The sequence below is a fragment of the Thalassophryne amazonica genome, chromosome 10 (assembly GCF_902500255.1).
Source record: "Thalassophryne amazonica chromosome 10, fThaAma1.1, whole genome shotgun sequence".
Taxonomy (NCBI): Eukaryota; Metazoa; Chordata; class Actinopteri; order Batrachoidiformes; family Batrachoididae; genus Thalassophryne; species Thalassophryne amazonica.
This window is the reverse complement of record NC_047112.1, coordinates 70,810,965-70,835,844: the sequence shown is the minus strand read 5'-3', so window position 1 is coordinate 70,835,844 and position 24,880 is coordinate 70,810,965. Positions and strand designations below refer to the sequence as shown.

The window sequence follows — 24,880 nt, the reverse complement described above, 5'->3', positions numbered from 1 at the left end:
AAAAGAAAAAAGTCTGTGCTGATTAAATTGGGATGAAGAGGGGAACACTTCTTACTCTGTGCTTTTAACTCCCAACAACAGAGAGGGATAGGACCAGTTTTTTATAGTTTCACATTTTCTGAATTTTGCACGAGATGGTTGAAGAGATGTCATGTCAGGAATCCTCAAGTCATACTATATGAAGACTTTAAAATAAATAACAGAAATGGGTCTAATGGAGTGACTTTAACTCCCATCAGTTTAGTCAAACACAAAACACTCATCCAACCAAAACGTCTAACTCAAGCAACCCCACCTTAAATGTAAGCTTACAGTATTTAGTAATTAAAGAACTAGTCTATAAAAAAAAAAAACAACACACACACACCACCAAATCTATATTGTATGAGGCTTAAGGGAGATTGGTTGAAGTCATATATATATATATATATATATAAAAATAAAAAAATGGAGTCCAATTACTAACTTCTAATCTTGATACCGTTGCACTTACTGACACTCCAAACATATTATCTGCATTGCAGCAAAAGACACTGAAGGCTGCCTTGACCCAGGTCACATTGATATTGAGGGGGAAAAAAAGAAATGAGGTTCAGTTCAGGAGCTGCACCTCCACCAACTCGGACCAATGATAACACAGCAGCAGCCAAGATGTCCAGCTCGCTGCTTCAATCTGTACTGAACAACTGACCTTCACAAATACAATGTAGATTTAGAGTAAACAGTTCAGAAATTAAATAAATACTGCAGGGGTGGGGGACAAAACCACAACCTCTAAAGACAAATGTAAAAAAACAAAACAAAACAAAAAAACATGGTTGGTCTTTTGGAACATTTCTGTCCATTGCTGCTACAGGGATATTTTTTATTTAAATGGTAGATTATGTACTTCAACAAAATAAAATGCCTTCTCTCACACACTGGATTTATACCTACTGGCCAGCTCAACTAGCCTTACCCCCCCCCCAAAAAAAGAATAATACAAAATCCACCTGCTTTTTGTGGAGTAACTGTTGAGTTGTAACCATATGCAACAGTGAGATGCCAACTTTCAGAAACCCTGTTACAATGACAACCAGATTAATGTTTAACAGTTCCACCAACGGGCTAACTCGCACTCACCAAAAAGTGTCTCTCCAAAGGGACCAGAGCTGCATGTAATGATGGGTTTTAAATAGAAAATGCAGGAAAACAAAATCTCCAGTGTAAAATTGGCTTCAGAAAGAACCCTTAGTTCTTCTGTCCTTGTATTCTTCCCAAGCTCCTCTCTGGTCAGTCTGCCAAGTTTTAATGACTGAGGTAGGTTCACTTTATTTAAGGACAAAATAAAATGGAAAACATCACACACCGAGGACAGATTTATGTACTGTCCTTTTATAATTAAAATAATAAATTCCTGAAAAACCCTTTCAAGCTTTGAATACATCTTAAAAGAGAAAATATCCCTCTGAAATCACACAATGGAGAGGACACCAAAATTTGCATCACACTGAAGAAGTCTCCAGCTTTTCCTCTCCAAATTATTTAATCCTTTGATATTAGTTGCTAAAGTTTTTTTTTTTTTGTTTGTTTTATTATTTGCAAGAACTGGAGCGCCTTCATTTTCAACTCTCCCCTTTCATAACAGCTGCAACAAACACTGAACCCCCGTGGCCCAAAGAGCCAGTCAATCCAAATCAATACAAAGTACAGAGAGATGGTGCAGTAGAGGGAGAGAGTCTGAAGAGGGAGAGAAAGAAAGGGGAAGGGGCGTTCGATTCATTTAGTGTCTTTTGTAGAGGCAGGACAAGACATTAAATGCAGAATGATGCTTGGCCAAAAAGAGTTGGGGCCGCTTCCAGTAGAGTAGAGTACAAAGAGTGGAATCCTAATCGCTTTAGATTGAAGACTCGTTAACAGTGCATGAATGAGTGCGCCTGTTTAGACATGAACCAGAGCTGCTAAAAGGCTCTGAGGTTTGGGGCGTGAGGGAGGGTCATTGCATCTAGTGGGTTTACGTCCTCAGGTTTTCAGCCCCCTGCCTCTGTGTCTCTGTACGCGTGTCAGTCAATGCGGGGACGGCGCTGCAGGGTCAGTAAGCAGTGACCAGGTCCTTGTCATAGTTGTATCGGCCCCTCTTGGGGGCAGGACTGTCAGCGCTGTCCTCTGTGTCGTCACTGTCTCCGCCGGCCCCTCCCCCTTCCTCCTCAGAGTCAGAGTCCAGAGTCAGATCTACCACTGCACCCCCTCCTGATGTGGTGGCAGCTCCTCCTGTGACTCCTGGCACTCCGACAGAACTGCTTCCAGATTTGCCTGTCAGACTGGTGCTGCTGTGGGCTGGTGAATGGCCGTTCGCCTCAGGAATGCCTGCAGACAGACATGCTTTATTTGAGCAAATAAATGTACAGACAAAAAAATCTTAATTCAAGGGTCAGTGACCCTGCTGCTGGACATCACCTGTCCTGCATATGGCATTCTCTGACCCCCACCAACTGATCCAGGTGTGCTCAGCCAATAAGAGCTTGATGATACCACACCTTGTTAATTAGGTGAGGATCAAGGAAACAAGAAGAGATGGAAAATATGCTAGGACTGTGTTTTCCAGAAGCAGGAACAGTAACTACGACCTCCTTTAAAAGAAATCAACCCTGGTATTTGAAGTGAAAATGGCAGGGTTTCCCCCAACTTACATATGTCAACAACAGGGTACTCTGGGGTGTTGCTGCGTTCTTGTTCTCGCTCCCTCTCCTTCTCGTCTCTAATCGGTCGCCAGGAGCCATCAGTTAAGTACTCGATCTCCTCAATGTCCTCACTTGTCTCTTTGAGAATCTCAGATAATAGCCTGAAATACAAACTGCTAGTTAGAGTCACAATGTCATTAGAGATTTAAAATTAGAACTCTACCATGCAATGAAAAAGTTACGCTGCAATTATTGTTGGAAATACTGCAACTGTGATATGGTAATTGTAGGGTCTTGTAATTCCATTTTTGTTTAAAGTTATCAAATACTTATGAGGGGAACAGCCAAAAGACAAAGAAGATCAAATACTTATGAGCAAAAGCATTAAAAAGTGCATGAGATTTTTTTTAATACTTGTTAATAAAGCAACTTTATTACTCTTCTGTGTGGGACACAGACTCCTATTAGTACAGGCCTGGTGGGGCATGAGGCCAATGAGAACACCCGCACCCCCCTCCAAGGTCAGAATGCCAATCAACAATAAGGCAAAAGAAATGAGAAATATCCATTAATCTGGAAATCCTTCATTTTGGCACATCCTAAGCGCTCACATCAGCAGTGCAACAAAAGGCCTCAGACATCAGAATCTGACATTTACTTGAAAACGTTTGACTCCCACTTACATAAGTAATGGTGGACATTACCGCCCCCACCTCCTCTCTCATGCACACGTCTTATGTGCCATTGAAATGCCTCAATAATGGCCGTTTCACACCACACAGCTGTGCTGCTGAAGGCTAAAGCTGGACTTACACTGTGCGAGTTTTGGCCCTTTTTCAGCCGATTTTTCACTCATGTTTCAGCTTAATTTACTTCCAGCAAATATTAAAAATATGTTTTTTAACAGATCAGGGGATTACAGTCTGAGGGGGAAATTTAATTTAAAGCATCAGTGGGCACGAACAACATTAAAAGGTTTCTGTATTTCTGTCTGTGGGGTGAGGATGTGGAACAGATTGGGAGTGGGGCTCAAGCAATGTCCAAGCATGAACCAGTTCAAACAGCGGTACAAAAATATGTTTTTTTCTGGGTATAGGGAGGAGGAAGGGTAATGAGGGTTAGGGTGTTTTTGTTTTTTGCTTCGGCTTGTAAATATATAGTATTTTGTATGTAAGTAGGTATGTGTAGGTGTATATTTATGTTTGTGTATATATATGTGTATATATGTGTATGTATATGTGTATGTATGTTGATGTGTATATATATGTATATATATATATATTGATATCGGTTTAGGTGTGTAGGAATCTATGTGTATATGTGGCAAAGGGTATTACTGGTTGTGGGGAAGAAGGGGTAGGGATAAATAAGCTGATGCTTCACCCTACCCCTTTTCGGACATGTTGGGTACACAGTAGGAACTTTTTTTGTTGTTGTCTTTACTGATCTATCTTGTAATTGTTGTTGTATCAAATGTTCGAAATAAACAGTTTTCATTCATTCATTCATTAATCATGCGTCCTGCATCGTGTAGTATACATGGAGTAACGAGCTGTGTTTAACCTCTCACAACCACCTCCCGATCGGCAATCGTATGGTCGGATGAAAATCAAACCTGTTTGATATTCTGGTCGGCCGTTGTGAGGGTTCCGCGCTGCTTAAGCTGCGTTACACGCATCCAACCTCTCGCACTGTACAAGTGCAAACACCGGAGAGAGCATAAACAGTGATCATCTCTTTGGGAGAGCAGCTTCTGTTTCTTTTTTCCCCATTATTCTTCAACTCATTTAAAGTCTTGTATTTTTTTTTGTTGTTAAAACTTTGATGTCTCCCATCGAGAGTTTTTGTAAAAATAAGAAATGTAAATAAAATTTGAAAAAAAGAAGAAGAAAAGCTTCTGTTTACGTTTTGCTTCTGGAAACACGAGTCCAATGTGTGGTTTTTGAACGTACAATGTGAGCAGTCAGATTGCATCGGGCCGTATAGTGTGAGAACATAAATCGTGCGCTCTGAACTTTTACACCCTACAGTTTTGACGCACAGTTCAAGCTGGAGCCAAATACAACGACTGAAAATATCGTACAGTATCTGCCCAGCTTTAGGATGACAATCAATCAATCAATTTTATTTATATAGCGCCAAATCACAACAAACAGTTGACCCAAGGCGCTTTATATTGTAAGGCAAGGCCATACAATAATTACGTAAAAACCCCAATGGTCAAAACGACCCCCTGTGAGCAAGCACTTGGCGACAGTGGGAAGGAAAAACTCCCTTTTAACAGGAAGAAACCTCCAGCAGAACCAGGCTCAGGGAGGGGCAGTCTTCTGCTGGGACTGGTTGGGGCTGAGGGAGAGAACCAGGAAAAAGACATGCTGTGGAGGGGAGCAGAGATCAATCACTAATGATTAAATGCAGAGTGGTGCATACAGAGCAAAAAGAGAAAGAAACACTCAGTGCATCATGGGAACCCCCCAGCAGTCTACGTCTATAGCAGCATAACTAAGGGATGGTTCAGGGTCACCTGATCCAGCCCTAACTATAAGCTTTAGCAAAAAGGAAAGTTTTAAGCCTAATCTTAAAAGTAGAGAGGGTGTCTGTCTCCCTGATCCGAATTGGGAGCTGGTTCCACAGGAGAGGAGCCTGAAACCTGAAGGCTCTGCCTCCCATTCTACTCTTACAAACCCTAGGAACTACAAGTAAGCCTGCAGTCTGAGAGCGAAGCGCTCTATTGGGGTGATATGGTACTATGAGGTCCCTAAGATAAGATGGGACCTGATTATTCAAAACCTTATAAGTAGAAGAATTTCAAATTCTATTCTAGAATTAACAGGAAGCCAATGAAGAGAGGCCAATATGGGTGAGATATGCTCTCTTCTTCTAGTCCCCGTCAGTACTCTAGCTGCAGCATTTTGAATTAACTGAAGGCTTTTCAGGGAACTTTTAGGACAACCTGATAATAATGAATTACAATAGTCCAGCCTAGAGGAAATAAATGCATGAATTAGTTTTTCAGCATCACTCTGAGACAAGACCTTTCTGATTTTAGAGATATTGCGTAAATGCAAAAAAGCAGTCCTACATATTTGTTTAATATGCGCTTTGAATGACATATCCTGATCAAAAATGACTCCAAGATTTCTCACAGTATTACTAGAGGTCAGGGTAATGCCATCCAGAGTAAGGATCTGGTTAGACACCATGTTTCTAAGATTTGTGGGGCCAAGTACAATAACTTCAGTTTTATCTGAAGACTATCTGGGACTTCTTTCTCTCCGCTCTTCTACTGACTACAAGGATTGTTTTCCACCGGCACGGCTCCACCGAGGCCCGAGGCGCCAGCGCACATCCACCGGCGCGGCTCCACCTGAAGCCCGAGGCGTCAGCGCACATCCACCGGCGCGGCTTTCCCGAGGCGCCAGCGCGGAGTTATCTGACCATGGGTCCGAAGAAGGCACTGACGGCGGAGGAGGGAGACGATATCAAGAAGTCCCTGGACTTTTTGTCTGAGGAAATCTCTGTTGTTAAAATGCAGCAGAAATCCATTATGGAGCTGGTGGAAGAAGTGAAAGCTCTCCGGATCCAGAATGCCGAGAAAGACCCGCGTCTGGTGTACCTGGAGAACCGTGTTGCGGAGTTGGAACAGTACACAAGGATGAACGACGTTATTATTACAGGAATTCATATTAAACCTCGATCCTACGCACGGGCGGTGTCAGAAGACAGCGGAGGGGAGGCCAGTGAGCAGGAGGCCAGCTCAGTGGAACAACAGGTGGCTGACTTCCTGCAATCTAAAGGTATTCAAATGGACTGTAATAACATTGAAGCATGCCACCCCCTGCCCAGGAGAGAGGATGGAGACAAGCGAGCAGTTATAATGAGGTTTGTCAACAGAAAACATAAAATGGCATTGTTAAAACAGGGACGGAAACTCAAAGGAACAAACGTATTCATCAATGAACATCTGACCAAAAGAAACACAGACATCGCCAGGAAAGCTCGTTTCTTAAAAAAGCAGGGAAAAATTCAACAGACATGGACATCCAACTGCAAAACATTTATCAAATTGAATGGAACACCAGAACAAGCGAAGGTTATGGTAATCAGGAACATCGAGGAACTGGACAAATACGACCAATAAGGTATGAGGACACAAACACATCACAACGCCATGACACAGACCAGAGGAACCTATTCATCTACTACATCATCTACATCTGGAGACAAGAAGGATATAACTCAAAGGATTGCTGATCATGGAGAAGTAGAACTGAGAACATTTAAATACACAGACCACAATGTACTGGACTTGGAGCACGATATAGACCCGGACAATAATTTCTTCTCAAATATCAGTGACAGTTGTTGCTATTATACAGATGAACAGTTTAATCGGATCATTAAAACGGATAACAAATTATCAATAATCCATTTCAACAGCAGAAGTCTATATGCAAACTTTAACAACATTAAAGAATATTTAAGTCAATTTAAAAAAATATTTAACATAATTACTATATCAGAAACATGGATCAATGAAGATAAAGGAATGGATTTTGAACTGGATGGATATGAATTTACCGTATTTTCCGGACTATAAGTCGCACCGGAGTATAAGTCGCACCAGCCACTTTATCATTATAAAGAAAAATAAACCATAAATAAGTCACACCGGAGTATAAGTCGCACCAGCCACTTTATCATTATAAAGAAAAATAAACCATAAATAAGTTGCACTGGACTATAAGTCCCATGGACATACAGGTATGTTAACTTAACATGAAAAGTTCAGATGATAATATTGTGACGGCTACCGTTTTCAGATGCATATTTCACCAGTCGTAACTTACAATCTGCAGAGTATGATTTTCTTTTTGGTGGCATTTTTTCGGGCCTTCTCCGTTGTCTTGTTAAGTTATCAGTAACGTTGAAATTTTTATTTTTCTATGGTAGTCAGAAGTCGCAGGAACAGTCACACAAGCCTTGAGTGCCCTCTCGTGAGCTGCATTTTACCTACAGATATGTTTGTATTTTGCGGACCACATTGCAAGCCGAACCATGCAGCACCTACCTGCGCAGCTCATGACCACCCAGCGTTGTCGATCCAGCTCCTTCCAAGTGCAGACGCTAATCCTCCGCCGTCGCTCAGTTCTCCCATGCAGCTCTCAGCGTCAACTCTGCTCACACTGATATCCAAGGGTTGAAGCTGTTTTGTTAGCCGTCCCGGAATAAACACCATGTTTGTCTGCTTCAAACGCTATTCACAATCTTCGACGCCAGCTCCTTCCAAGTGCACACACTAATCCTCCGCCGTCGCTCACCCGGTGCTCCCACGCAGCTCTCAGCGTCAACTTAAACACTCTGCTCACACTGATATCCAAGGGTTGAAGCTGTTTTGTTCGCCATGCCGGAATAACAGTAAGCACCGTATTCGTCAGCTTCACACGCTGTGGGTGAGGTGAGGAATACGCGTCCAACGTTCTGTTCTCTGATTGGTTATCGCGACCAGCGTGACTTATAGGACGGCCGCCATACTACAGTGTCCATGATGCATTGCATTTCCTTTTCTGGTGGCCATTTTAAAACATAGATCGACTCTGTCACGTAAAATTGTTTTGTTACAGTAAATTAATTGAGATCCTACCGGTATATTTTTCATTTATAAGTCGCACCGGAGTATAGGTCGCACCCCCGGCCAAAACATGTAAAAAAGTGCGACTTATAGTCCGGAAAATACGGTAATTGTGTAAACAGAAAGAATAAGAGTGGAGGAGGAGTGGCTGTGTATGTGGATAAGAACATGGATTATAAAATAGTAGACAATATGACAACTGTGATCGATAACTTATTAGAATGTATAACTATTGAAATATGTGAAGAAAAAAGCAAAAATGTATTAGTCAGCTGTATATATAGAGCACCAGGATCTAGTATTGAAACATTCACTGACTGTATGGGAAAAATGTTCTCAAAAACTAATCAAAAAACTGTGTTCATTTGTGGTGACTTAAATATTGATCTGCTCAATCCAAATAAGCATAAAACAGATGAATTTATCAATATAATGTACAGTATGAGTTTATATCCAAAAATCACCAGGCCAAGCAGAATTACATCCCATAGTGCTACCTTAATTGATAATATATTCAGCAATGATATTAAGAATAACACTGAGTGGATTATTAATCAATGACATTAGTGATCATCTACCAGTTTTCATCGTTTATAATAGAAACCATCGGCGGAATCAGCCAGAGGAGAAAATAAAATACAGGCGAGTGCGGACAGAGGAAAACATGAACACACTAAAGAAGGATTTACAGGAGCAAAACTGGGAAAAGGTATACAGTGAAAGTGATGTTGATAGTGCATATGAAACTTTTTTACAAATATTTACATCATTATATGATAAAAATTGTCCAATTAAACAAGACTACAGAAACCAAAAAAATCCAAGCTTGACCATGGATAACGAAAGGGTTACGAAATGCATGTAATAAGAAAAATACACTGTATAGAGAATTCATAAAACTAAAGACTAAAGAGGCAGAAAATAGATATAAGAAATACAAAAATAGATTAACTAATATTATACGGGTATGTAGGAAGGAATATTATAGTAACATATTATATAACAAAAACAATATTAAAGGAATATGGGATATATTAAATAGCATTATCAAAAATGGTAATAAAAAACAGAGTTTTACCATATTTACAGTACTGTGCAGAGGTATGGGGTAATACTTATAAAGATACAACACAATCACTATCAGTAATGCAGAAAAGAGCTATAAGAATTATTCATAATACTGGCTATAGAGATCATACAAATCCACTATTTTTACAATCCAAATTCTTAAAATTCACAGACTTGGTTCATTTCCAAACAGTACAAATCGTGTATAAAGCAATAAACAATTTACTTACAGTAAATATTAAAAATATGTTTTTTTTTAACAGATCAGGGGATTGCAGTCTGAGGGGGAAATTTAATTTAAAGCATCAGTGGGCACGAACAACATTAAAAGGTTTCTGTATTTCTGTCTGTGGGGTGAGGATGTGGAACAGATTGGGAGTGGGGCTCAAGCAATGTCCAAGCATGAACCAGTTCAAACAGCAGTACAAAAATATGGTTTTTTCTAGGTATAGGGAGGAGGAAGGGTAATGAGGGTTAGGGTGTTTTTGTTTTTTGCTTCGGCTTGTAAATATATATATATATATATATATATATATATATATATATATATATATATATATATATATATATATATATATATATATATATATATCGGTTTAGGTGTGTAGGAATCTATGTGTATATGTGGCAAAGGGTATCACTGCTTGTGGGGAAGAAGGGGTAGGGAAAAATAAGCTGATGCTTCACCCTACCCCTTTTCGGACATGTTGGGTACACAGGAGGAACTTTTTTGTTGTTGTCTTCACTGATCTATCTTGTAATTGTTGTTGTATCAAATGTTCGAAATAAACAGTTTTCATTCATTCATTTTCATTCATTCATTCATCTGAGTTTAAAAGCAGGAAATTAGAGGTCATCCATGTCCTTATGTCTGTAAGACAATCCTGCAGTTTAGCTAATTGGTGTGTGTCCTCTGGCTTCATGGATAGATAAAGCTGGGTATCATCTGCATAACAATGAAAATTTAAGCAATGCCGTCTAATAATACTGCCTAAGGGAAGCATGTATAAAGTGAATAAAATTGGTCCTAGCACAGAACCTTGTGGAACTCCATAATTAACCTTAGTCTGTGAAGAAGATTCCCCATTTACATGAACAAATTGTAATCTATTAGATAAATATGATTCAAACCACCGCAGCGCAGTGCCTTTAATACCTATGGCATGCTCTAATCTCTGTAATAAAATTTTATGGTCAACAGTATCAAAAGCAGCACTGAGGTCTAACAGAACAAGCACAGAGATGAGTCCACTGTCTGAGGCCATAAGAAGATGATTTGTAACCTTCACTAATGCTGTTTCTGTGCTATGATGAATTCTGAAACCTGACTGAAACTCTTCAAATAGACCATTCCTCTGCAGATGATCAGTTAGCTGTTTAACAACTACCCTTTCAAGAATTTTTGAGAGAAAAGGAAGGTTGGAGATTGGCCTATAATTAGCTAAGATAGCTGGGTCAAGTGATGGCTTTTTAAGTAATGGTTTAATTACTGCCACCTTAAAAGCCTGTGGTACATAGCCAACTAATAAAGATAGATTGATCATATTTAAGATCGAAGCATTAAATAATGGTAGGGCTTCCTTGAGCAGCCTGGTAGGAATGGGGTCTAATAGACATGTTGATGGTTTGGATGAAGTAACTAATGAAAATAACTCAGACAGAACAATCTGAGAGAAAGAGTCTAACCAAATACCGGCATCACTGAAAGCAGCCAAAGATAACGATACGTCTTTGGGATGGTTATGAGTAATTTTTTCTCTGATAGTTAAAATTTTATTAGCAAAGAAAGTCATGAAGTCATTACTAGTTAAAGTTAAAGGAATACTCGGCTCAATAGAGCTCTGACTCTGTCAGCCTGGCTACAGTGCTGAAAAGAAACCTGGGGTTGTTCTTATTTTCTTCAATTAGTGATGAGTAGTAAGATGTCCTAGCTTTACAGAGGGCTTTTTTATAGAGAGATGACAAAAAAAAAAAAAAAAGACAAAATGCTGCATTTTTCATGTATTTATTTAATGTGGTCCACATGATGCTGTTATTAGACAGCAGCTTGCAGTCTGTGGAACACATTTGGCCCGCCCTCCCTTTTGCCCTGCTTCAGCAGGATGCCTGGAGTTAACATTTTTAAGGGGGGAGAAAACCTCATGGGAGCAGATTAGGGTGGTCCTTATTTTGCAAAGCTTTGAAATTTAATACTCTGACCCCCTGAATAGGTTCCAGTTGATGAGAAAATACGCTCTGTAAAATTTTGTTAAGCATTGAAATTTTGCTATTTTCTGCTATATAACACTGCACTAGTAGCCAGTAAACCAGTAGTGATCAGTATGTCTGGTATTTATATTGTCTATTTGTGTTTATATATGCAAACTCTTTTTCTTTTTACTTTCAATTCTGATACCCTGTGTGCTGCTATACAATGCTGCTGGAACCTCAATTTCCCACAGAGTCTTCCCAAAGAATCAATAAAATTCTATCTAATCTAACTAACTAGCTAAAGCTTGAAAATCACCTGTGGAGGCCATGTTGAACTGCCAAGTGAGCAAAATTTTACACAGCATGTTTTCTCATCAACTGGAACCTATTCTGTGGGTCAGAGTACTAAATTTCACAACTTTGCAAAAATAAAGACCATCCTAATGTGCACATGCATTCTGAGATCCGTCAGTGGTGACTGGACAAACTCTGCCATTAAGTATCAAGATTATATTTTGCTTGTACCCAAAATATTTTTTGTACCAATGCAGTTGGTGGCAGGGAATTTTTTGCTGCTGAAACTGGGTGATCTTAGTCTTTAGGCAATGTTTAATATGCTCATGTGGTTTTTGTATGTGATACACCCACTCATTTGCTAAAGCAAGAAGAAGAAATGCACATTTTTTAAACCAATGATTAAGCTGAGCAGGACTATGTAGGATTGCATTAGCAATGAGGACATTGCTTTACATTAGCTTTTGCATTTCTGTGCTCCTTGCATTTTTCTTCAGTTTCCCTGACTATGTGGACAATGCTGTGATCACTGTAGGCTCAATATATGTACCCTGACTGCAGCACTTGAGAAGCTGAGTGAGGACTGTGCATCTGGGTTTGTGATTTTCTTGGATCAAGACTGAGACAAACTTTCAGTGACTTGCTGTACTCAGATCACAAGTGTAACCGTGTGGTTAAAGTGTCAAACTTGCTGGGAGATTAACCAATACAGTGAATAATTACATGTGTGTTCTATAGTAAACATTCAGTTATTTAAATTGTGACAGTTGAGTTTCTTTTACAAGGCTGTCATTTAATTTTAATCCACTGGACTCCGAGAGTTGATCTACTCTAGAAATGGCACAACTAAGAATCAAAACTTGAATTCAAAGAACATCTTGCTGTTGTGTTAATCTGTCTGCTTACCCATCAATAGTGAGCAGCTCAAAGGGAGCAGGCTTGTCACATACAGGGCAAGTCCATGTGGGCTTCTTTTCATTCATCTGCAGGAAAAACACCGCGTCGAAACACTGAAGATGTGCACAAGTTAAAACTCGACATGGGACTCCAAGTCGCATCTTCACCAACTAAAAGAAGAGACGGGGAATTAAAGAGAGTTTGAAATTATGAGGAATCACAGGAGGAAAAACATTTATTTACATTTTATTTATATAACGCAAACAATGGAGCTAGAAACCAATAAACAAGTAAAACTGGTGCTAAAAAAAAAAAAAAAAAAAAAGCAAAAATAAAATGCAATCAACAAACAAAAATAAACAACAACAACAGGCAGTGTCTCTGGAAACTATTCACAGCGCTGCACTTTTTCCACATTTTGTTATGTTACAGCCTTATTCCAAAATGGATTTTTTTTCCCCCACTTAAAATTCTACACACAAAACCCCATAATGAAAATGTGATTTTTTTTGTTAAGATTTCTGTAAATTTATTAATAATAGCAAAATTAAGAAACCACATGTAGACAAGTATTCACAGTCTTTGCCATGAAGCTCAAAATTGAGCTCAGGTGCTCCTGTTTCCAGATGACTGGAGTGCAGTTTTGAGCAGAAATGCGGTGATAATCAGTGAATCACTGCTGAGGTCCAAAATAACGCATGTGCAGTGAAGGCAGGGTAAATTAACTGACAATTCTAAATAAATGAAGAATTATGAAAATACTGATATATTGTGTTTTATTTTTCATGCCATATGCTCTGAAAAATTAAGTCACAAACATGGTGAAATTATAGTGATTTCAACTGTTACTGATAAACTCTCATAAGTGTGAGAATGCAAGAAATGTAGAGTCTGGTGACATCATCTTTGAACTGCCCCCTCAGACCCATTTGCCATTTTCATTGAAAGGAATGGAAACCCACAATTGTTGCAGCTCAAAATGGGCATTTTTTTGTGGACTTTGACAGTGAATACGTCAAAAATGTTGAACAGGTGTGTTTTTGTAAAGTCCAGCAATACCAGCTGTGATTTTAATTAGTTGATCAGTGTTCCCACAAATAAGATTTTTGAGGTTGAATTGTTTTGCACACACCTCCCAGAAAGAATGGAGAACTTGCAGCCAAGCACAGCATGAAAAATAGGCTTCAAGAACTACTTGGATATATTCCTTCTACAACCCCTGGCAAAAATTATGGAATCACCGGCCTCGGAGGATGTTCATTCAGTTGTTTAATTTTGTAGAAAAAAAGCAGATCACAGACATGACACAAAACTAAAGTCATTTCAAATGGCAACTTTCTGGCTTTAAGAAACACTATAAGAAATCAGGGAAAAAAATTGCGGCAGTCAGTAACGGTTACTTTTTTAGACCAAGCAGAGGGAAAAAAATATGGACTCACTCAATTCTGAGGAATAAATTATGGAATCACCCTGTAAATTTTCATCCCCAAAATTAACACCTGCATCAAATCAGATCTGCTCGTTAGTCTGCATCTAAAAAGGAGTGATCACACCTTGGAGAGCTGTTGCACCAAGTAGACTGACATGAATCATGGCTCCAACACGAGAGATGTCAATTGAAACTAAGGAGAGGATTATCAAACTCTTAAAAGAGGGTAAATCATCACGCAATGTTGCAAAAGATGTTGGTTGTTCACAGTCAGCTGTGTCTAAACTCTGGACCAAATACAAACAACATGGGAAGGTTGTTAAAGACAAACATACTGGTAGACCAAGGAAGACATCAAAGCGTCAAGACAGAAAACTTAAAGCAATGTGTCTCAAAAATCGAAAATGCACAACAAAACAAATGAGGAACAAATGGGAGGAAACTGGAGTCAACGTCTGTGACCGAACTGTAAGAAACCACCTAAAGGAAATAGGATTTACATACAGAAAAGCTAAACGAAAGCCATCATTAACACCTAAACAGAAAAAAATAAGGTTACAACGGGCTAAGGAAAAGCAATCGTGGACTGTGGATGAAAGTCATATTCAGTTATCAATCAATCAATCAATCAACTTTTTTCTTGTATAGCGCCAAATCACAACAAACAGTTGCCCCAAGGCGCTCCACATTGCAAGGCAAGGCCATACAATAATTATGAAACACAGTCTACGTCTAAAGCAACATAACCAAGGGATGGTCCAGGGTCACCCGATCCAGCCCTAACTATAAGCCTTAGCGAAAAGGAAAGTTTTAAGCCTAATCTTAAAAGTAGAGAGGGTATCTGTCTCCCTGATCTGAATTGGGAGCTGGTTCCACAGGAGAGGAGCCTGAAAGCTGAAGGCTCTGCCTCCCATTCTACTCTTACAAACCCTAGGAACTACAAGTAAGCCCGCAGTCTGAGAGCGAAGCGCTCTAATGGGGTAATATGGTACTATGAGGTCCCTAAGATAAGATGGGACCTGATTATTCAAAACCTTATAAGTAAGAAGAAGAATTTTAAATTCTATTCTAGCATTAACAGGAAGCCAATGAAGGGAGGCCAACACGGGTGAGATATGCTCTCTCCTGCTAGCCCCCGTCAGTACTCTAGCTACAGCATTCTGAACCAACTGAAGGCTTTTTAGGGAACTTTTAGGACAATCTGATAATAATGAATTACAATAGTCCAGCCTAGAGGAAACAAATGCATGAATTAGTTTTTCAGCATCACTCTGAGACAAGACCTTTCTGATTTTAGAGATATTGCGTAAATGCAAAAAGGCAGTCCTACATATTTGTTTAATATGCGCTTTGAATGACATATCCTGATCAAAAATAACTCCAAGATTTCACACAGTATTACTAGAGATCAGGGAAATGCCATCCAGAGTAACGATCTGGTTAGACACCATGCTTCTAAGATTTGTGGGGCCAAGTACAATAACTTCAGTTTTATCTGAGTTTAAAAGCAGGAAATTAGAGGTCATCCATGTCTTTATGTCTGTAAGACAATCCTGCAGTTTAGCTAATTGGTGCGTATCCTCTGGCTTCATGGATAGATAAAGCTGGGTATCATCTGCGTAACAATGAAAATTTAAGCAATACCGTCTAATAATACTGCCCAAGGGAAGCATGTATAAAGTGAATAAAATTGGTCCTAGCACAGAACCTTGTGGAACTCCATAATTAACTTTAGTCTGTGAAGAAGATTCCCCATTTACATGAACAAACTGTAATCTATTAGACAAATATGATTCAAACCACCGCAGCGCAATGCCTTTAATACCTATGACATGCTCTAATCTCTGTAATAAAATTTTATGGTCAACAGTATCAAAAGCAGCACTGAGGTCCAACAGAACAAGCACAGAGATAAGTCCACTGTCCGAAGCCATAAGAAGATCATTTGTAACCTTCACTAATGCTGTTTCTGTACTATGATGAATTCTAAAACCTGACTGAAACTCTTCAAATAGACCATTCCTCTGCAGGTGATCAGTTAGCTGTTTTACAACTACCCTCTCAAGAATCTTTGAGAGAAAAGGAAGGTTGGAGATTGGCCTATAATTAGCTAAGATAGCTGGGTCAAGTGATGGCTTTTTAAGTAATGGTTTAATTACTGCCACCTTAAAGGCCTGTGGTACATAACCAACTAACAAAGATAGATTGATCATATTTAAGATTGAAGCATTAAATAATGGTAGGACTTCCTTGAGCAGCCTGGCAGGAATGGGGTCTAATAAGCATGTTGATGGTTTGGATGAAGTAACTAATGAAAATAAGTTATGAATCTCGAATCTGCATTGGGCAAGGTGATGATGCTGGAACTTTTGTTTGGTGCCGTTCCAATGAGATTTATAAAGATGACTGCCTGAAGAGAACATGTAAATTTCCACAGTCATTGATGATATGGGGCTACATGTCAGGTAAAGGCACTGGGGAGATGGCTGTCATTACATCATCAATAAATGCACAAGTTTTCGTTGATATTTTGGACACTGTTCTTATCCCATCAATTGAAAGGATGCTTGGGGATGATGAATTCATTTTTCAAGATGATAATGCATCTTGCCATAGAGCAAAAACTGTGAAAACATTCCTTGCAAAAAGACACATAGGGTCAATGTCATGGCCTGCAAATAGTCCAGATCTTAATCCAATTGAAAATCTTTGGTGGAAGTTGAAGAAAATGGTCCATGCTCCAACCTGCAAAGCTGATCTGGCAACAGCAATCAGAGAAAGTTGGAGCCAGATTGATGAAGAGTACTGTTTGTCACTCATTAAGTCCATGCCTCAGAGACTGTAAGCTGTTATAAAAACCAGAGGTGGTGCAACAAAATACTAGTGATGTGTTGGAGCATTCTTTTGTTTTTCATGATTCCATAATTTTTTCCTCAGAATTGAGTGATTCCATATTTTTTTTTTCCCCTCTGCTTGGTCTAAAAAAGTAACCGTTACTGACTGCCACAATTTTTTTTCCTGATTTCTTATAGTGTTTCTTAAAGCCAGAAAGTTGCCATTTGAAATGACTTTAGTTTTGTGTCATGTCTGTGATCTGCTTTTTTTCTACAAAATTAAACAACTGAATGAACAACCTCCGAGGCCGGTGATTCCATAATTTTTGCCAGGGGTTGTAAGTGTGCTGCCTCTCCAATAAAGCATGGAACGCAATGTGGGGTTTCTTTTTGCCGCTGTCATAGAAATGTCTCTCTTTCACAAGCTCTTCCAGGAGCTGTGATGTGGACACTGGACGACTCGAGCAGAAAGAATTTATCCTGACTGACTGAGAACCTACACAGAGCAAATAGAAAATAGCAATCTGCAATTTAAAACTGAAGGCTCCCCCTCCAACTTCAAAGCCTGCAACACAGAGGAGGAAGAAGCCTTGAAATTTGTAAAATAAACTGTTAATTTGTGGATGCAACAGCAGTTACAAACACAGCCACTTCTGGAGGATTTAATTCTTTAAATCACTGGTCTGCTTCATGAGTTTTTTGTGTTTTTTTTTCTTTCTGCAACTCTGGACTGAAATTTGACAGAGTCCTGTGGCACAGCTCCCTTTCACTCAGACAGAGAGAGACTGAGCTTTTCAGCAGTGTGCTGCTCCAGACAGCATACACCATGCACTGCCGTACACAAGCAAAAAGCGGAGCACTCTGGCCATGCAGAAAATTCAAGGCTGTATCTCAATTCTACTCCTCGGCCCTTCCCCTCCGTTTTCTTCTCTTTTTGGAGCGAGGCGGAGGGGTAGGCGGAGGGCTACAAACCCCTCGCTATAACGCGGTTCACCTTTCTCGGCCTCGCAGTTTCGCAGATTTTTTTAGTCCAATTTTGCATACATTTTTTTATTTTATTTTTTTTTACAGCGCATTGTGTTCTGCGTCCTCATCAAGCAGGCCGGTCGCGGCACCGTGAAGGAAGAGTACGCGCATTGTGTTCTGCGTGTCTGTTTATAAGAATCTTCTCGCCCAGAAGAAAAAAAGAGTGCCAACACCTACCCATAACTGCGTTCTTCACTCAGAAAAAGACACCTGCACCGAGGTGTCATTCAGTGGAAAAAGATGCGACAGCGGAGCAGCGCCAGGACGAAGAGGCGTGATCAGAGGAACTGTGAAATACTGGTCAGTCACTATTAATAATTTATGTGTCCAACCTCGTAGGTTAATTGTTAAAATTAAATTCATTAGTTCAAAAGCCATCATAATTATTTATAGGAAAACATTCTATTTTTATTTCTCAAACAAATGTTTGGGCCTGAAAACAGGTTGGTCTTATTGTTCTACTAAGGTTTGAACTTTGAGTGTTTACACACGAGAGAAAAGTGAGAAAATGTTAATGCCTGTTTGAGAAAAGTGTATAAAGAGTGTAGTGAGGTGTTTTACAGGCTTAAAACGTCTATAATTGTAAAAAATAACGCTGACTACCTCGCGGATTTCGCCTATTGCAGGCTATTTTTTAGAACATAACTCCAGCGATAAACAAGGGACCACTGTATTGTCATTCTGAAGAATATCGTAATTTCGCTCGTGTGCTGAGGCGTTACAATGCATATACACACGAAAGCTACGATAAGACACTTTTATATCTCACAATGGAGAAAATCATGATAAAGGATAAGCACGTTAATTTGTATGTTCATAAATCTTTGGATAATAGCGATTCCTGCTGTTGGATTTCAAGGTCTGTAACACGTGTATTTTGTAAACAAGCAGGGAGCCCTGAGCACACATCTCCTAATAAGCTTTTGGGCAGAAAATGAGAAGTTTCACCAATGGGAGTAAGTTGGAAACTATATACACACACAGGTATATGTGTAACACATAACCTGATGTCCTAATAGACTATTTTTGTCAAGGAAATTTCTAAAGGAAATAGGGCTGGATGCAAAAAATGGGAGAATTTGAAAAATAAATATAAGGTTAACAGAACTAGATGCAGCCCATAACATACATACAGGTGCTGGTCATATAATTATAATATCATGAAAAAGTTGATTTATTTCAGGAATTCCATTCAAAAAGTGAAACTTCAATAATGTATACATTCATTCCACACAGACTAATATATTTCAAGTGTTTAATTACTAATTAATTAATGAATTACTAATCAGTTAATGATTAATCAATTAGCACAATTAATTATTGCTATTATTAATAATTACTAATTATTAGTATTACTAAAATTAATTATTACTAACAATAATTATTATAAATTAATAATTAATTTGATTAGTAATACTACAAAATTCTCCGACATGATTGCAATGCGTCAAAGAAATCTGCGACTTCTTCTATTTCTTTGCATTGATGCAGAAAGGTAAGACAATAAAAAGAGCAAACAGGCCACTGCAACAAGTTGCACTTCGGTTGCCATGTTGACAAACGGTGAACACGGCAGTATGGGCATTTTTTTTTCCCCCGTAAGACAGAGGGGTGTCTCAATTCATAGGGCTAGAGGCATACCCCTTCACCTTACCCTTTGTTTTAAAGGGGTAGGCATAGGGCATGGGTTAAAGCAATAAATTTTCATCTGACTGAAATTTTTTCCTGGCAAAAATCAATGCCAGAAATTCCCTAAAATGTGGCGTAGTGGGGGCACACACTGTTTTTTCCTCAATAAATACAATAAACACATTATACAGCATACAAATCAATTCTAAACAGCCTCTAAGGAGAGACAGACAAAGCATAAAAAGAATGCAAAACCTGAACATAAAGGTACATAAAAGGGTGGTGGGGGTGGGGTGTAGTCTTGATTCTGGGGGTGCTCCCCCAGAACATTTTTTAAAGACCAATTCAAATTTTGTGTATTCTGGTGAATTTTAATGGGTATGAAGCCCTCTGAATCAAATAAAACTCACTTCAATCTGTGAAGTAAAAACACAGTATTGATTATGGGGGGTCTGGGGGTTCTCCCCCACAATTTTTTTTAAAAAGAGCAAGTTAAATTTTGTATATTCTGGTGAATTTTAATGGGTATGAAGCCCACTGAAACAAAGAAAACTCACTTCAAACTGTTAAGTAAAAACACAGTATTGATTATGGGATGTCTGGGGGATCTCCCCCAGAATTTAAAAAAAGCAATTAAAAAAAGCAAGTCAAATTTTGTACATTCTGGTGAATTTTAATGGGTATGAAGCCCTCTGAAACAAAGAAAACTCACTTCAAACTGTTAAGTAAAAACACAGTATTGATTATGGGGGGCTGGGGGTTCTCCGCCAGAATTTCTTTTTAAAAAAGCAAGTCATATTTTGTATATTCTACTGAATTTTAATGGGTATGAAGCCCTCTGAAACAAAGAAAACTCACTTCAAACTATGGGGGTCTGGGGGATCTCCCACAGAATTTTTTTTAAAAGAGCAAGTCAAATTTTGTATATTCTGGTGAATTTTAATGAGTATGAAGCCCACTGAAACAAAGAAAAGTCACTTCAATCTGTGAAGTAAAAACACACTATTGATTATGGGGGGTCTGGGGGTCCTCCCGCAGAAATTTTTTAAAAGAGCAAGTCAAAATTTTTTATATTCTGGTGAATTTTAATGGGTATGAAGTCTTCTGAAACAAAGAAAATGCACTTCAAACTGTCAAGTAAAAATTCTTTGTCTTCTGTAGTATTTTGATTTGTTCTAATCCGGTGAATGCACCAAATGGGTGCTGTGTCGCTGTACAGTCAATAAAATACATTTTTAGGGCCTAAAGCAACTGACAACGTTGTTCTGCTGTGCACAACGTAACACTGTCACCAGTTTTGAAAACGCATGCGCACTGAGAAACTCAAAACTGGCTTATTCACATTTAATCTGTAAAAAATGCTCTCACTCCTAAAACAAACTGGGGCTGCAACTAACGATTATTTTAGTAATCGATTAATCATTTTTTTTGTCGTTTTTTTTTTTTTTTTAACTTAGTTTTGCCATTATTTTTACGTGAGTTTTCCATTATTTCTTGGAGTTATTATTAAAAGGCCTTTATCACGCAACATCAACGTTTGACCTTGTAATAAAGTTATGATGTTATATTCTCGTCAAAAACATACCTCGAATAATGTTTTGTTTTATTTTGAGATTTCCAACAGGTTTCATCCGATTATGAGCATTTTTAGATACCTACAGAAACTATCTCAACCACTGACAACATATTACAGCAAGAGCCCACAAAAGTATTTTAAAGGCCTGACTAAAGTGTAATATGTGCTCTTTAATAAATTATTTTCATGAAAAAGACACAAATGTGCAATTTACTGCATTTTATTTTTTTGTGTAAGAACACAGCTGAGATGTGGTTTGACCGAAACAAATTGTCATTAAACGTAACCAGTTGTATATAATTCTCGTTTTACATTACTTAGTCCACATTTCATTTTACCTTGTGTTTATATTGGTTGTGCATATACTCTGAATAATTTACCCTTAAATTTCACGATCTTTCATTTGGCTAAAAAATTACTCGCACCACGGAAAGCACCTTTTTGTAGTTGCACTCAAATCTCGTTGTAATGGAAATTACAATGACAATAAAGGCAAATCTAATTCTGATTCTTTTGATTATTATTATTAATAATATATAAATAAAAAATAAATAAATTATAATTCATAATACATTTGACTCTTTTACAACAAACACTAAGCCATTATTTATTATAGAGAAAACTGTGCTGAGATGCGAACAGCTTAATGCTAACTTTATCATTGTAAACGCCATAGACATGCTAACGCGTTAGCATCGGTCCCGTTTTTAAGTTATAAAATACATCTATCAACTGTTTTAGAAGACCATAACAGGTCGGTTTAATATAAAAAAGGTAAATATTACTCAGACATATGCTCTTTAGGGTTTTAGCGGGGGAAAATTAAGATAAAGCGACAAATCATCGAAGCAGTGTCGGATCATTGCTTCATTGGTTCAAAGCAAAGCCATGCCCTGCTCTACTTGGGGAGTATCTGCCAATGTTCCCATGAAGACAGAGAGGAGAAGGACCGTGGCTCATAGCAAGCAGTAAACAGAGCGGAGAGGAGTGAAAATTCACACAGTCCCTTCCTCCGCAGTCCACGCTGACATTGCTGTTTTGATTAGTGCAGAATGGGATGTTGCTTTGACAGTGAGACTATCATATTTCGGCCCCAAAACACGCATGACACCACGTGCGCACGCGTATGTGTGGTTAAATCTTCCAAATGACAGAAATCTGTCGCGGTGACGGAGAACTTTAACTCATGGCATAGGGGTAGGGTGAAGGCGAAGGGGAAGGGGAAGTAGTACAAAGAGAATTAAGATTGGGCCCAAGTCCATTTTAAAAATGTATGTGTGAAGGGGACCAGTGAGTTGCTCCATTGACTACAACAAAATGAAACTGACTATCTGCAGATTGCCTTACTAAATGCCTGATAACGATAACTACAAAAATGTTGTATCAGTCAACCCCTAATTTTTATCCAGTCTTTCACTGAAACATGGGACATTTTACAATTTAATGTGACAATGCCCTTGCCAATCTATGAAGATAAATTAAAACAAACAAGCAAACAAAAGCTCCACAGACACAACATTTCAAGGGACAGTGAAAACTGAAATCCTTTGCAAAATATCATATGCGTTTATAAAAATATATTGTACTCACCGGACAAATCAGAGAAACCCGGAGCCCTGTAGTGGCAATTTCACTTTCTGGGTCAAATCGTAGCTTGTCTTGGACTGTTGGGGTTAGGATTAATACAACATGATTATCACATTTCCATTTGCTGACCATCTTTGTAACATTGGAGCTCGTGCTTAATTTTAATTGAGTCTCATTTTCCCCTCTCAGAATAAGATATATTTGCAGAAAATAAAAGCTGCACTCACTGCGTTCACGACAACGTTCTGCACTCTCAACAGAGCAAAGTTTGAGTTGGCTGAAGAGGTCTGCTGCAGTGAAGACTCTCACTAAATACACTGCTACAGAGTATCGCTGGAAAAAAGATTAAATGTAAATATTAAGGAAAAAAGTATATCAGAGTGGGTATTTTAATACTTGCAATAATTTCTAAGATAGAAGGCTTAGTAGGGAAGCTTGAATCTTCGACTGGACTGGGTTGCTTGACGCGAGGATGTTTAGCTTCAAATCGCAGAAGCTTCCTCAGCTAAAATTCTTGCTCTGGTGGTCTGACTTCCATCTTGACTCTTGTAGAGAAGAATAATCAAGAAGTCACAAAAGCTGGAGTTTTAAACCTAACCAGACCCTCCTACCGAGAGGCAGACTGCTATAGGCTGGTGACTAAACAATAGCTCTAATTAGCACCTATTGTGCTCTAGTTAACACCCTCCTAATGACAGGGCAGCTGTCCCTCTCCTGATGGCTCCCTTGACGACTCTGCTGATGACGTGAATGAACAAAAGACTGAAACTGCTTTGACCTGAGTACCCCATTGTAAACAGGGGATAAAGCGTGTCTCAGACCCCCTCCCCGGTTAAGGCTAGGTTTCAAACGTTTCACAAAGAATGCCTCCTTGACCCATCTCTCAAACCATTTCTTCTCTCTGGCTAATATTTTAACTTCCTTGTCCTCAAACGTGTGGTTAGTGTCTTTAAGGTGGAGATGAACTGCAGACTGAGGTCCACTGGCGCCCTCTCTGCGGTGCTGGTATAGCCTTTTGTGTAAAGGTTGCTTAGACTAAGCAAACCTTATTGTTTAGTCACCAGCCTATAGCAGTCTGCCTCTCGGTAGGAGGGGTCTGGTTAGGTTTAAAACTCCAGCTTTTGTGACTTCTTGATTATTCTTCTCTACAAGAGTCAAGACAGAAGTCAGACCACCAGAGCAAGAATTTTAGCTGAGGAAGCTTCTGCGATTTGAAGTGAAACGACCTCGCGTCAAGCAACCCAGTCCAGTCGAAGATTCAAGCTTCCCTACTATGGAAACCACCTGGACAACTGAGAGCCTACACAGAAACATAGAAGGCTTAAATTTTTCAAAGGGGTTCTCATGTACTAGTTGAAACTTAATGCGAGATACTTCTCATCACATCCTTAGTTACAGAGCTACTGAGGTTATATTATGTTATTAACCTTTATTTAACCAGATAAAAAACCCATTGAGATCAAAGTCTCTTTTGAAAGGGTGACCTGGCCAAGAAAGGCAGAAGCACACATTATAATAAACAAGTTAACAACATCAAGATAACCAATAAAATAGATAAAATACAAGCAATTTACAAATAAAACACAATCATTTTGGTCATAGTAACAATGCATAAGTTAAAAAACAGTTTAAGATTTAATGTAGACCTGCACTGAAATAAATGCAGTCAGATCTTTGGACCAAAAAATGACATTTACACATAAGATCCTTCTGAATGTAGTAAAGTAAATCTGCAAGCCCAGATCTGTCATTCAACGGAGAAATCTTCGTTTAAAAATGACAAATTTACAGCTAAAATTTAGCCCTCCGCAAAACTGTCATCATATCCGGGACGCTGCCGAGACATCAGAGAGAAGACCCTATCCCAGCATGCATTGCGCGCGCCAACTGTATTTCGTGGATTTACGTCAGTTTGCATCTCTTACAAAAGCACCTTTTTATTGTCTTATACGGAAGGATCGACATTTTTTTAAAACTTCATATTGTCTTGCGGTACATTTGGTGAGTATACATTTCTTTTATTTTTGCTTGAAAATTATTTTTGGGGACTTTTTCCAT

The 24,880-nt window shown here is 38.8% G+C and overlaps 1 protein-coding gene across 2 annotated transcripts in view; it reads right to left on the bottom strand.

Moving 5' to 3' along the window:
• Positions 1 to 875: 875 nt before the first annotated feature.
• Positions 876 to 24,880, bottom strand: part of pias4a (protein inhibitor of activated STAT, 4a) — a 57,008-nt gene continuing 33,003 nt past the window's right edge. For both annotated transcript variants that reach the window (XM_034180229.1, XM_034180230.1), the window contains exons 7-11: positions 23,050 to 23,155; positions 22,826 to 22,899; positions 12,751 to 12,911; positions 2,670 to 2,821; positions 876 to 2,346 (exon numbers count right to left, since the gene is read on the bottom strand). In XM_034180229.1, the coding sequence (XP_034036120.1) occupies positions 2,072 to 2,346; positions 2,670 to 2,821; positions 12,751 to 12,911; positions 22,826 to 22,899; positions 23,050 to 23,155 (768 nt within the window). In that variant the 3' untranslated portion in view covers positions 876 to 2,071. The remainder of the gene's footprint in view (positions 2,347 to 2,669; positions 2,822 to 12,750; positions 12,912 to 22,825; positions 22,900 to 23,049; positions 23,156 to 24,880) is intronic.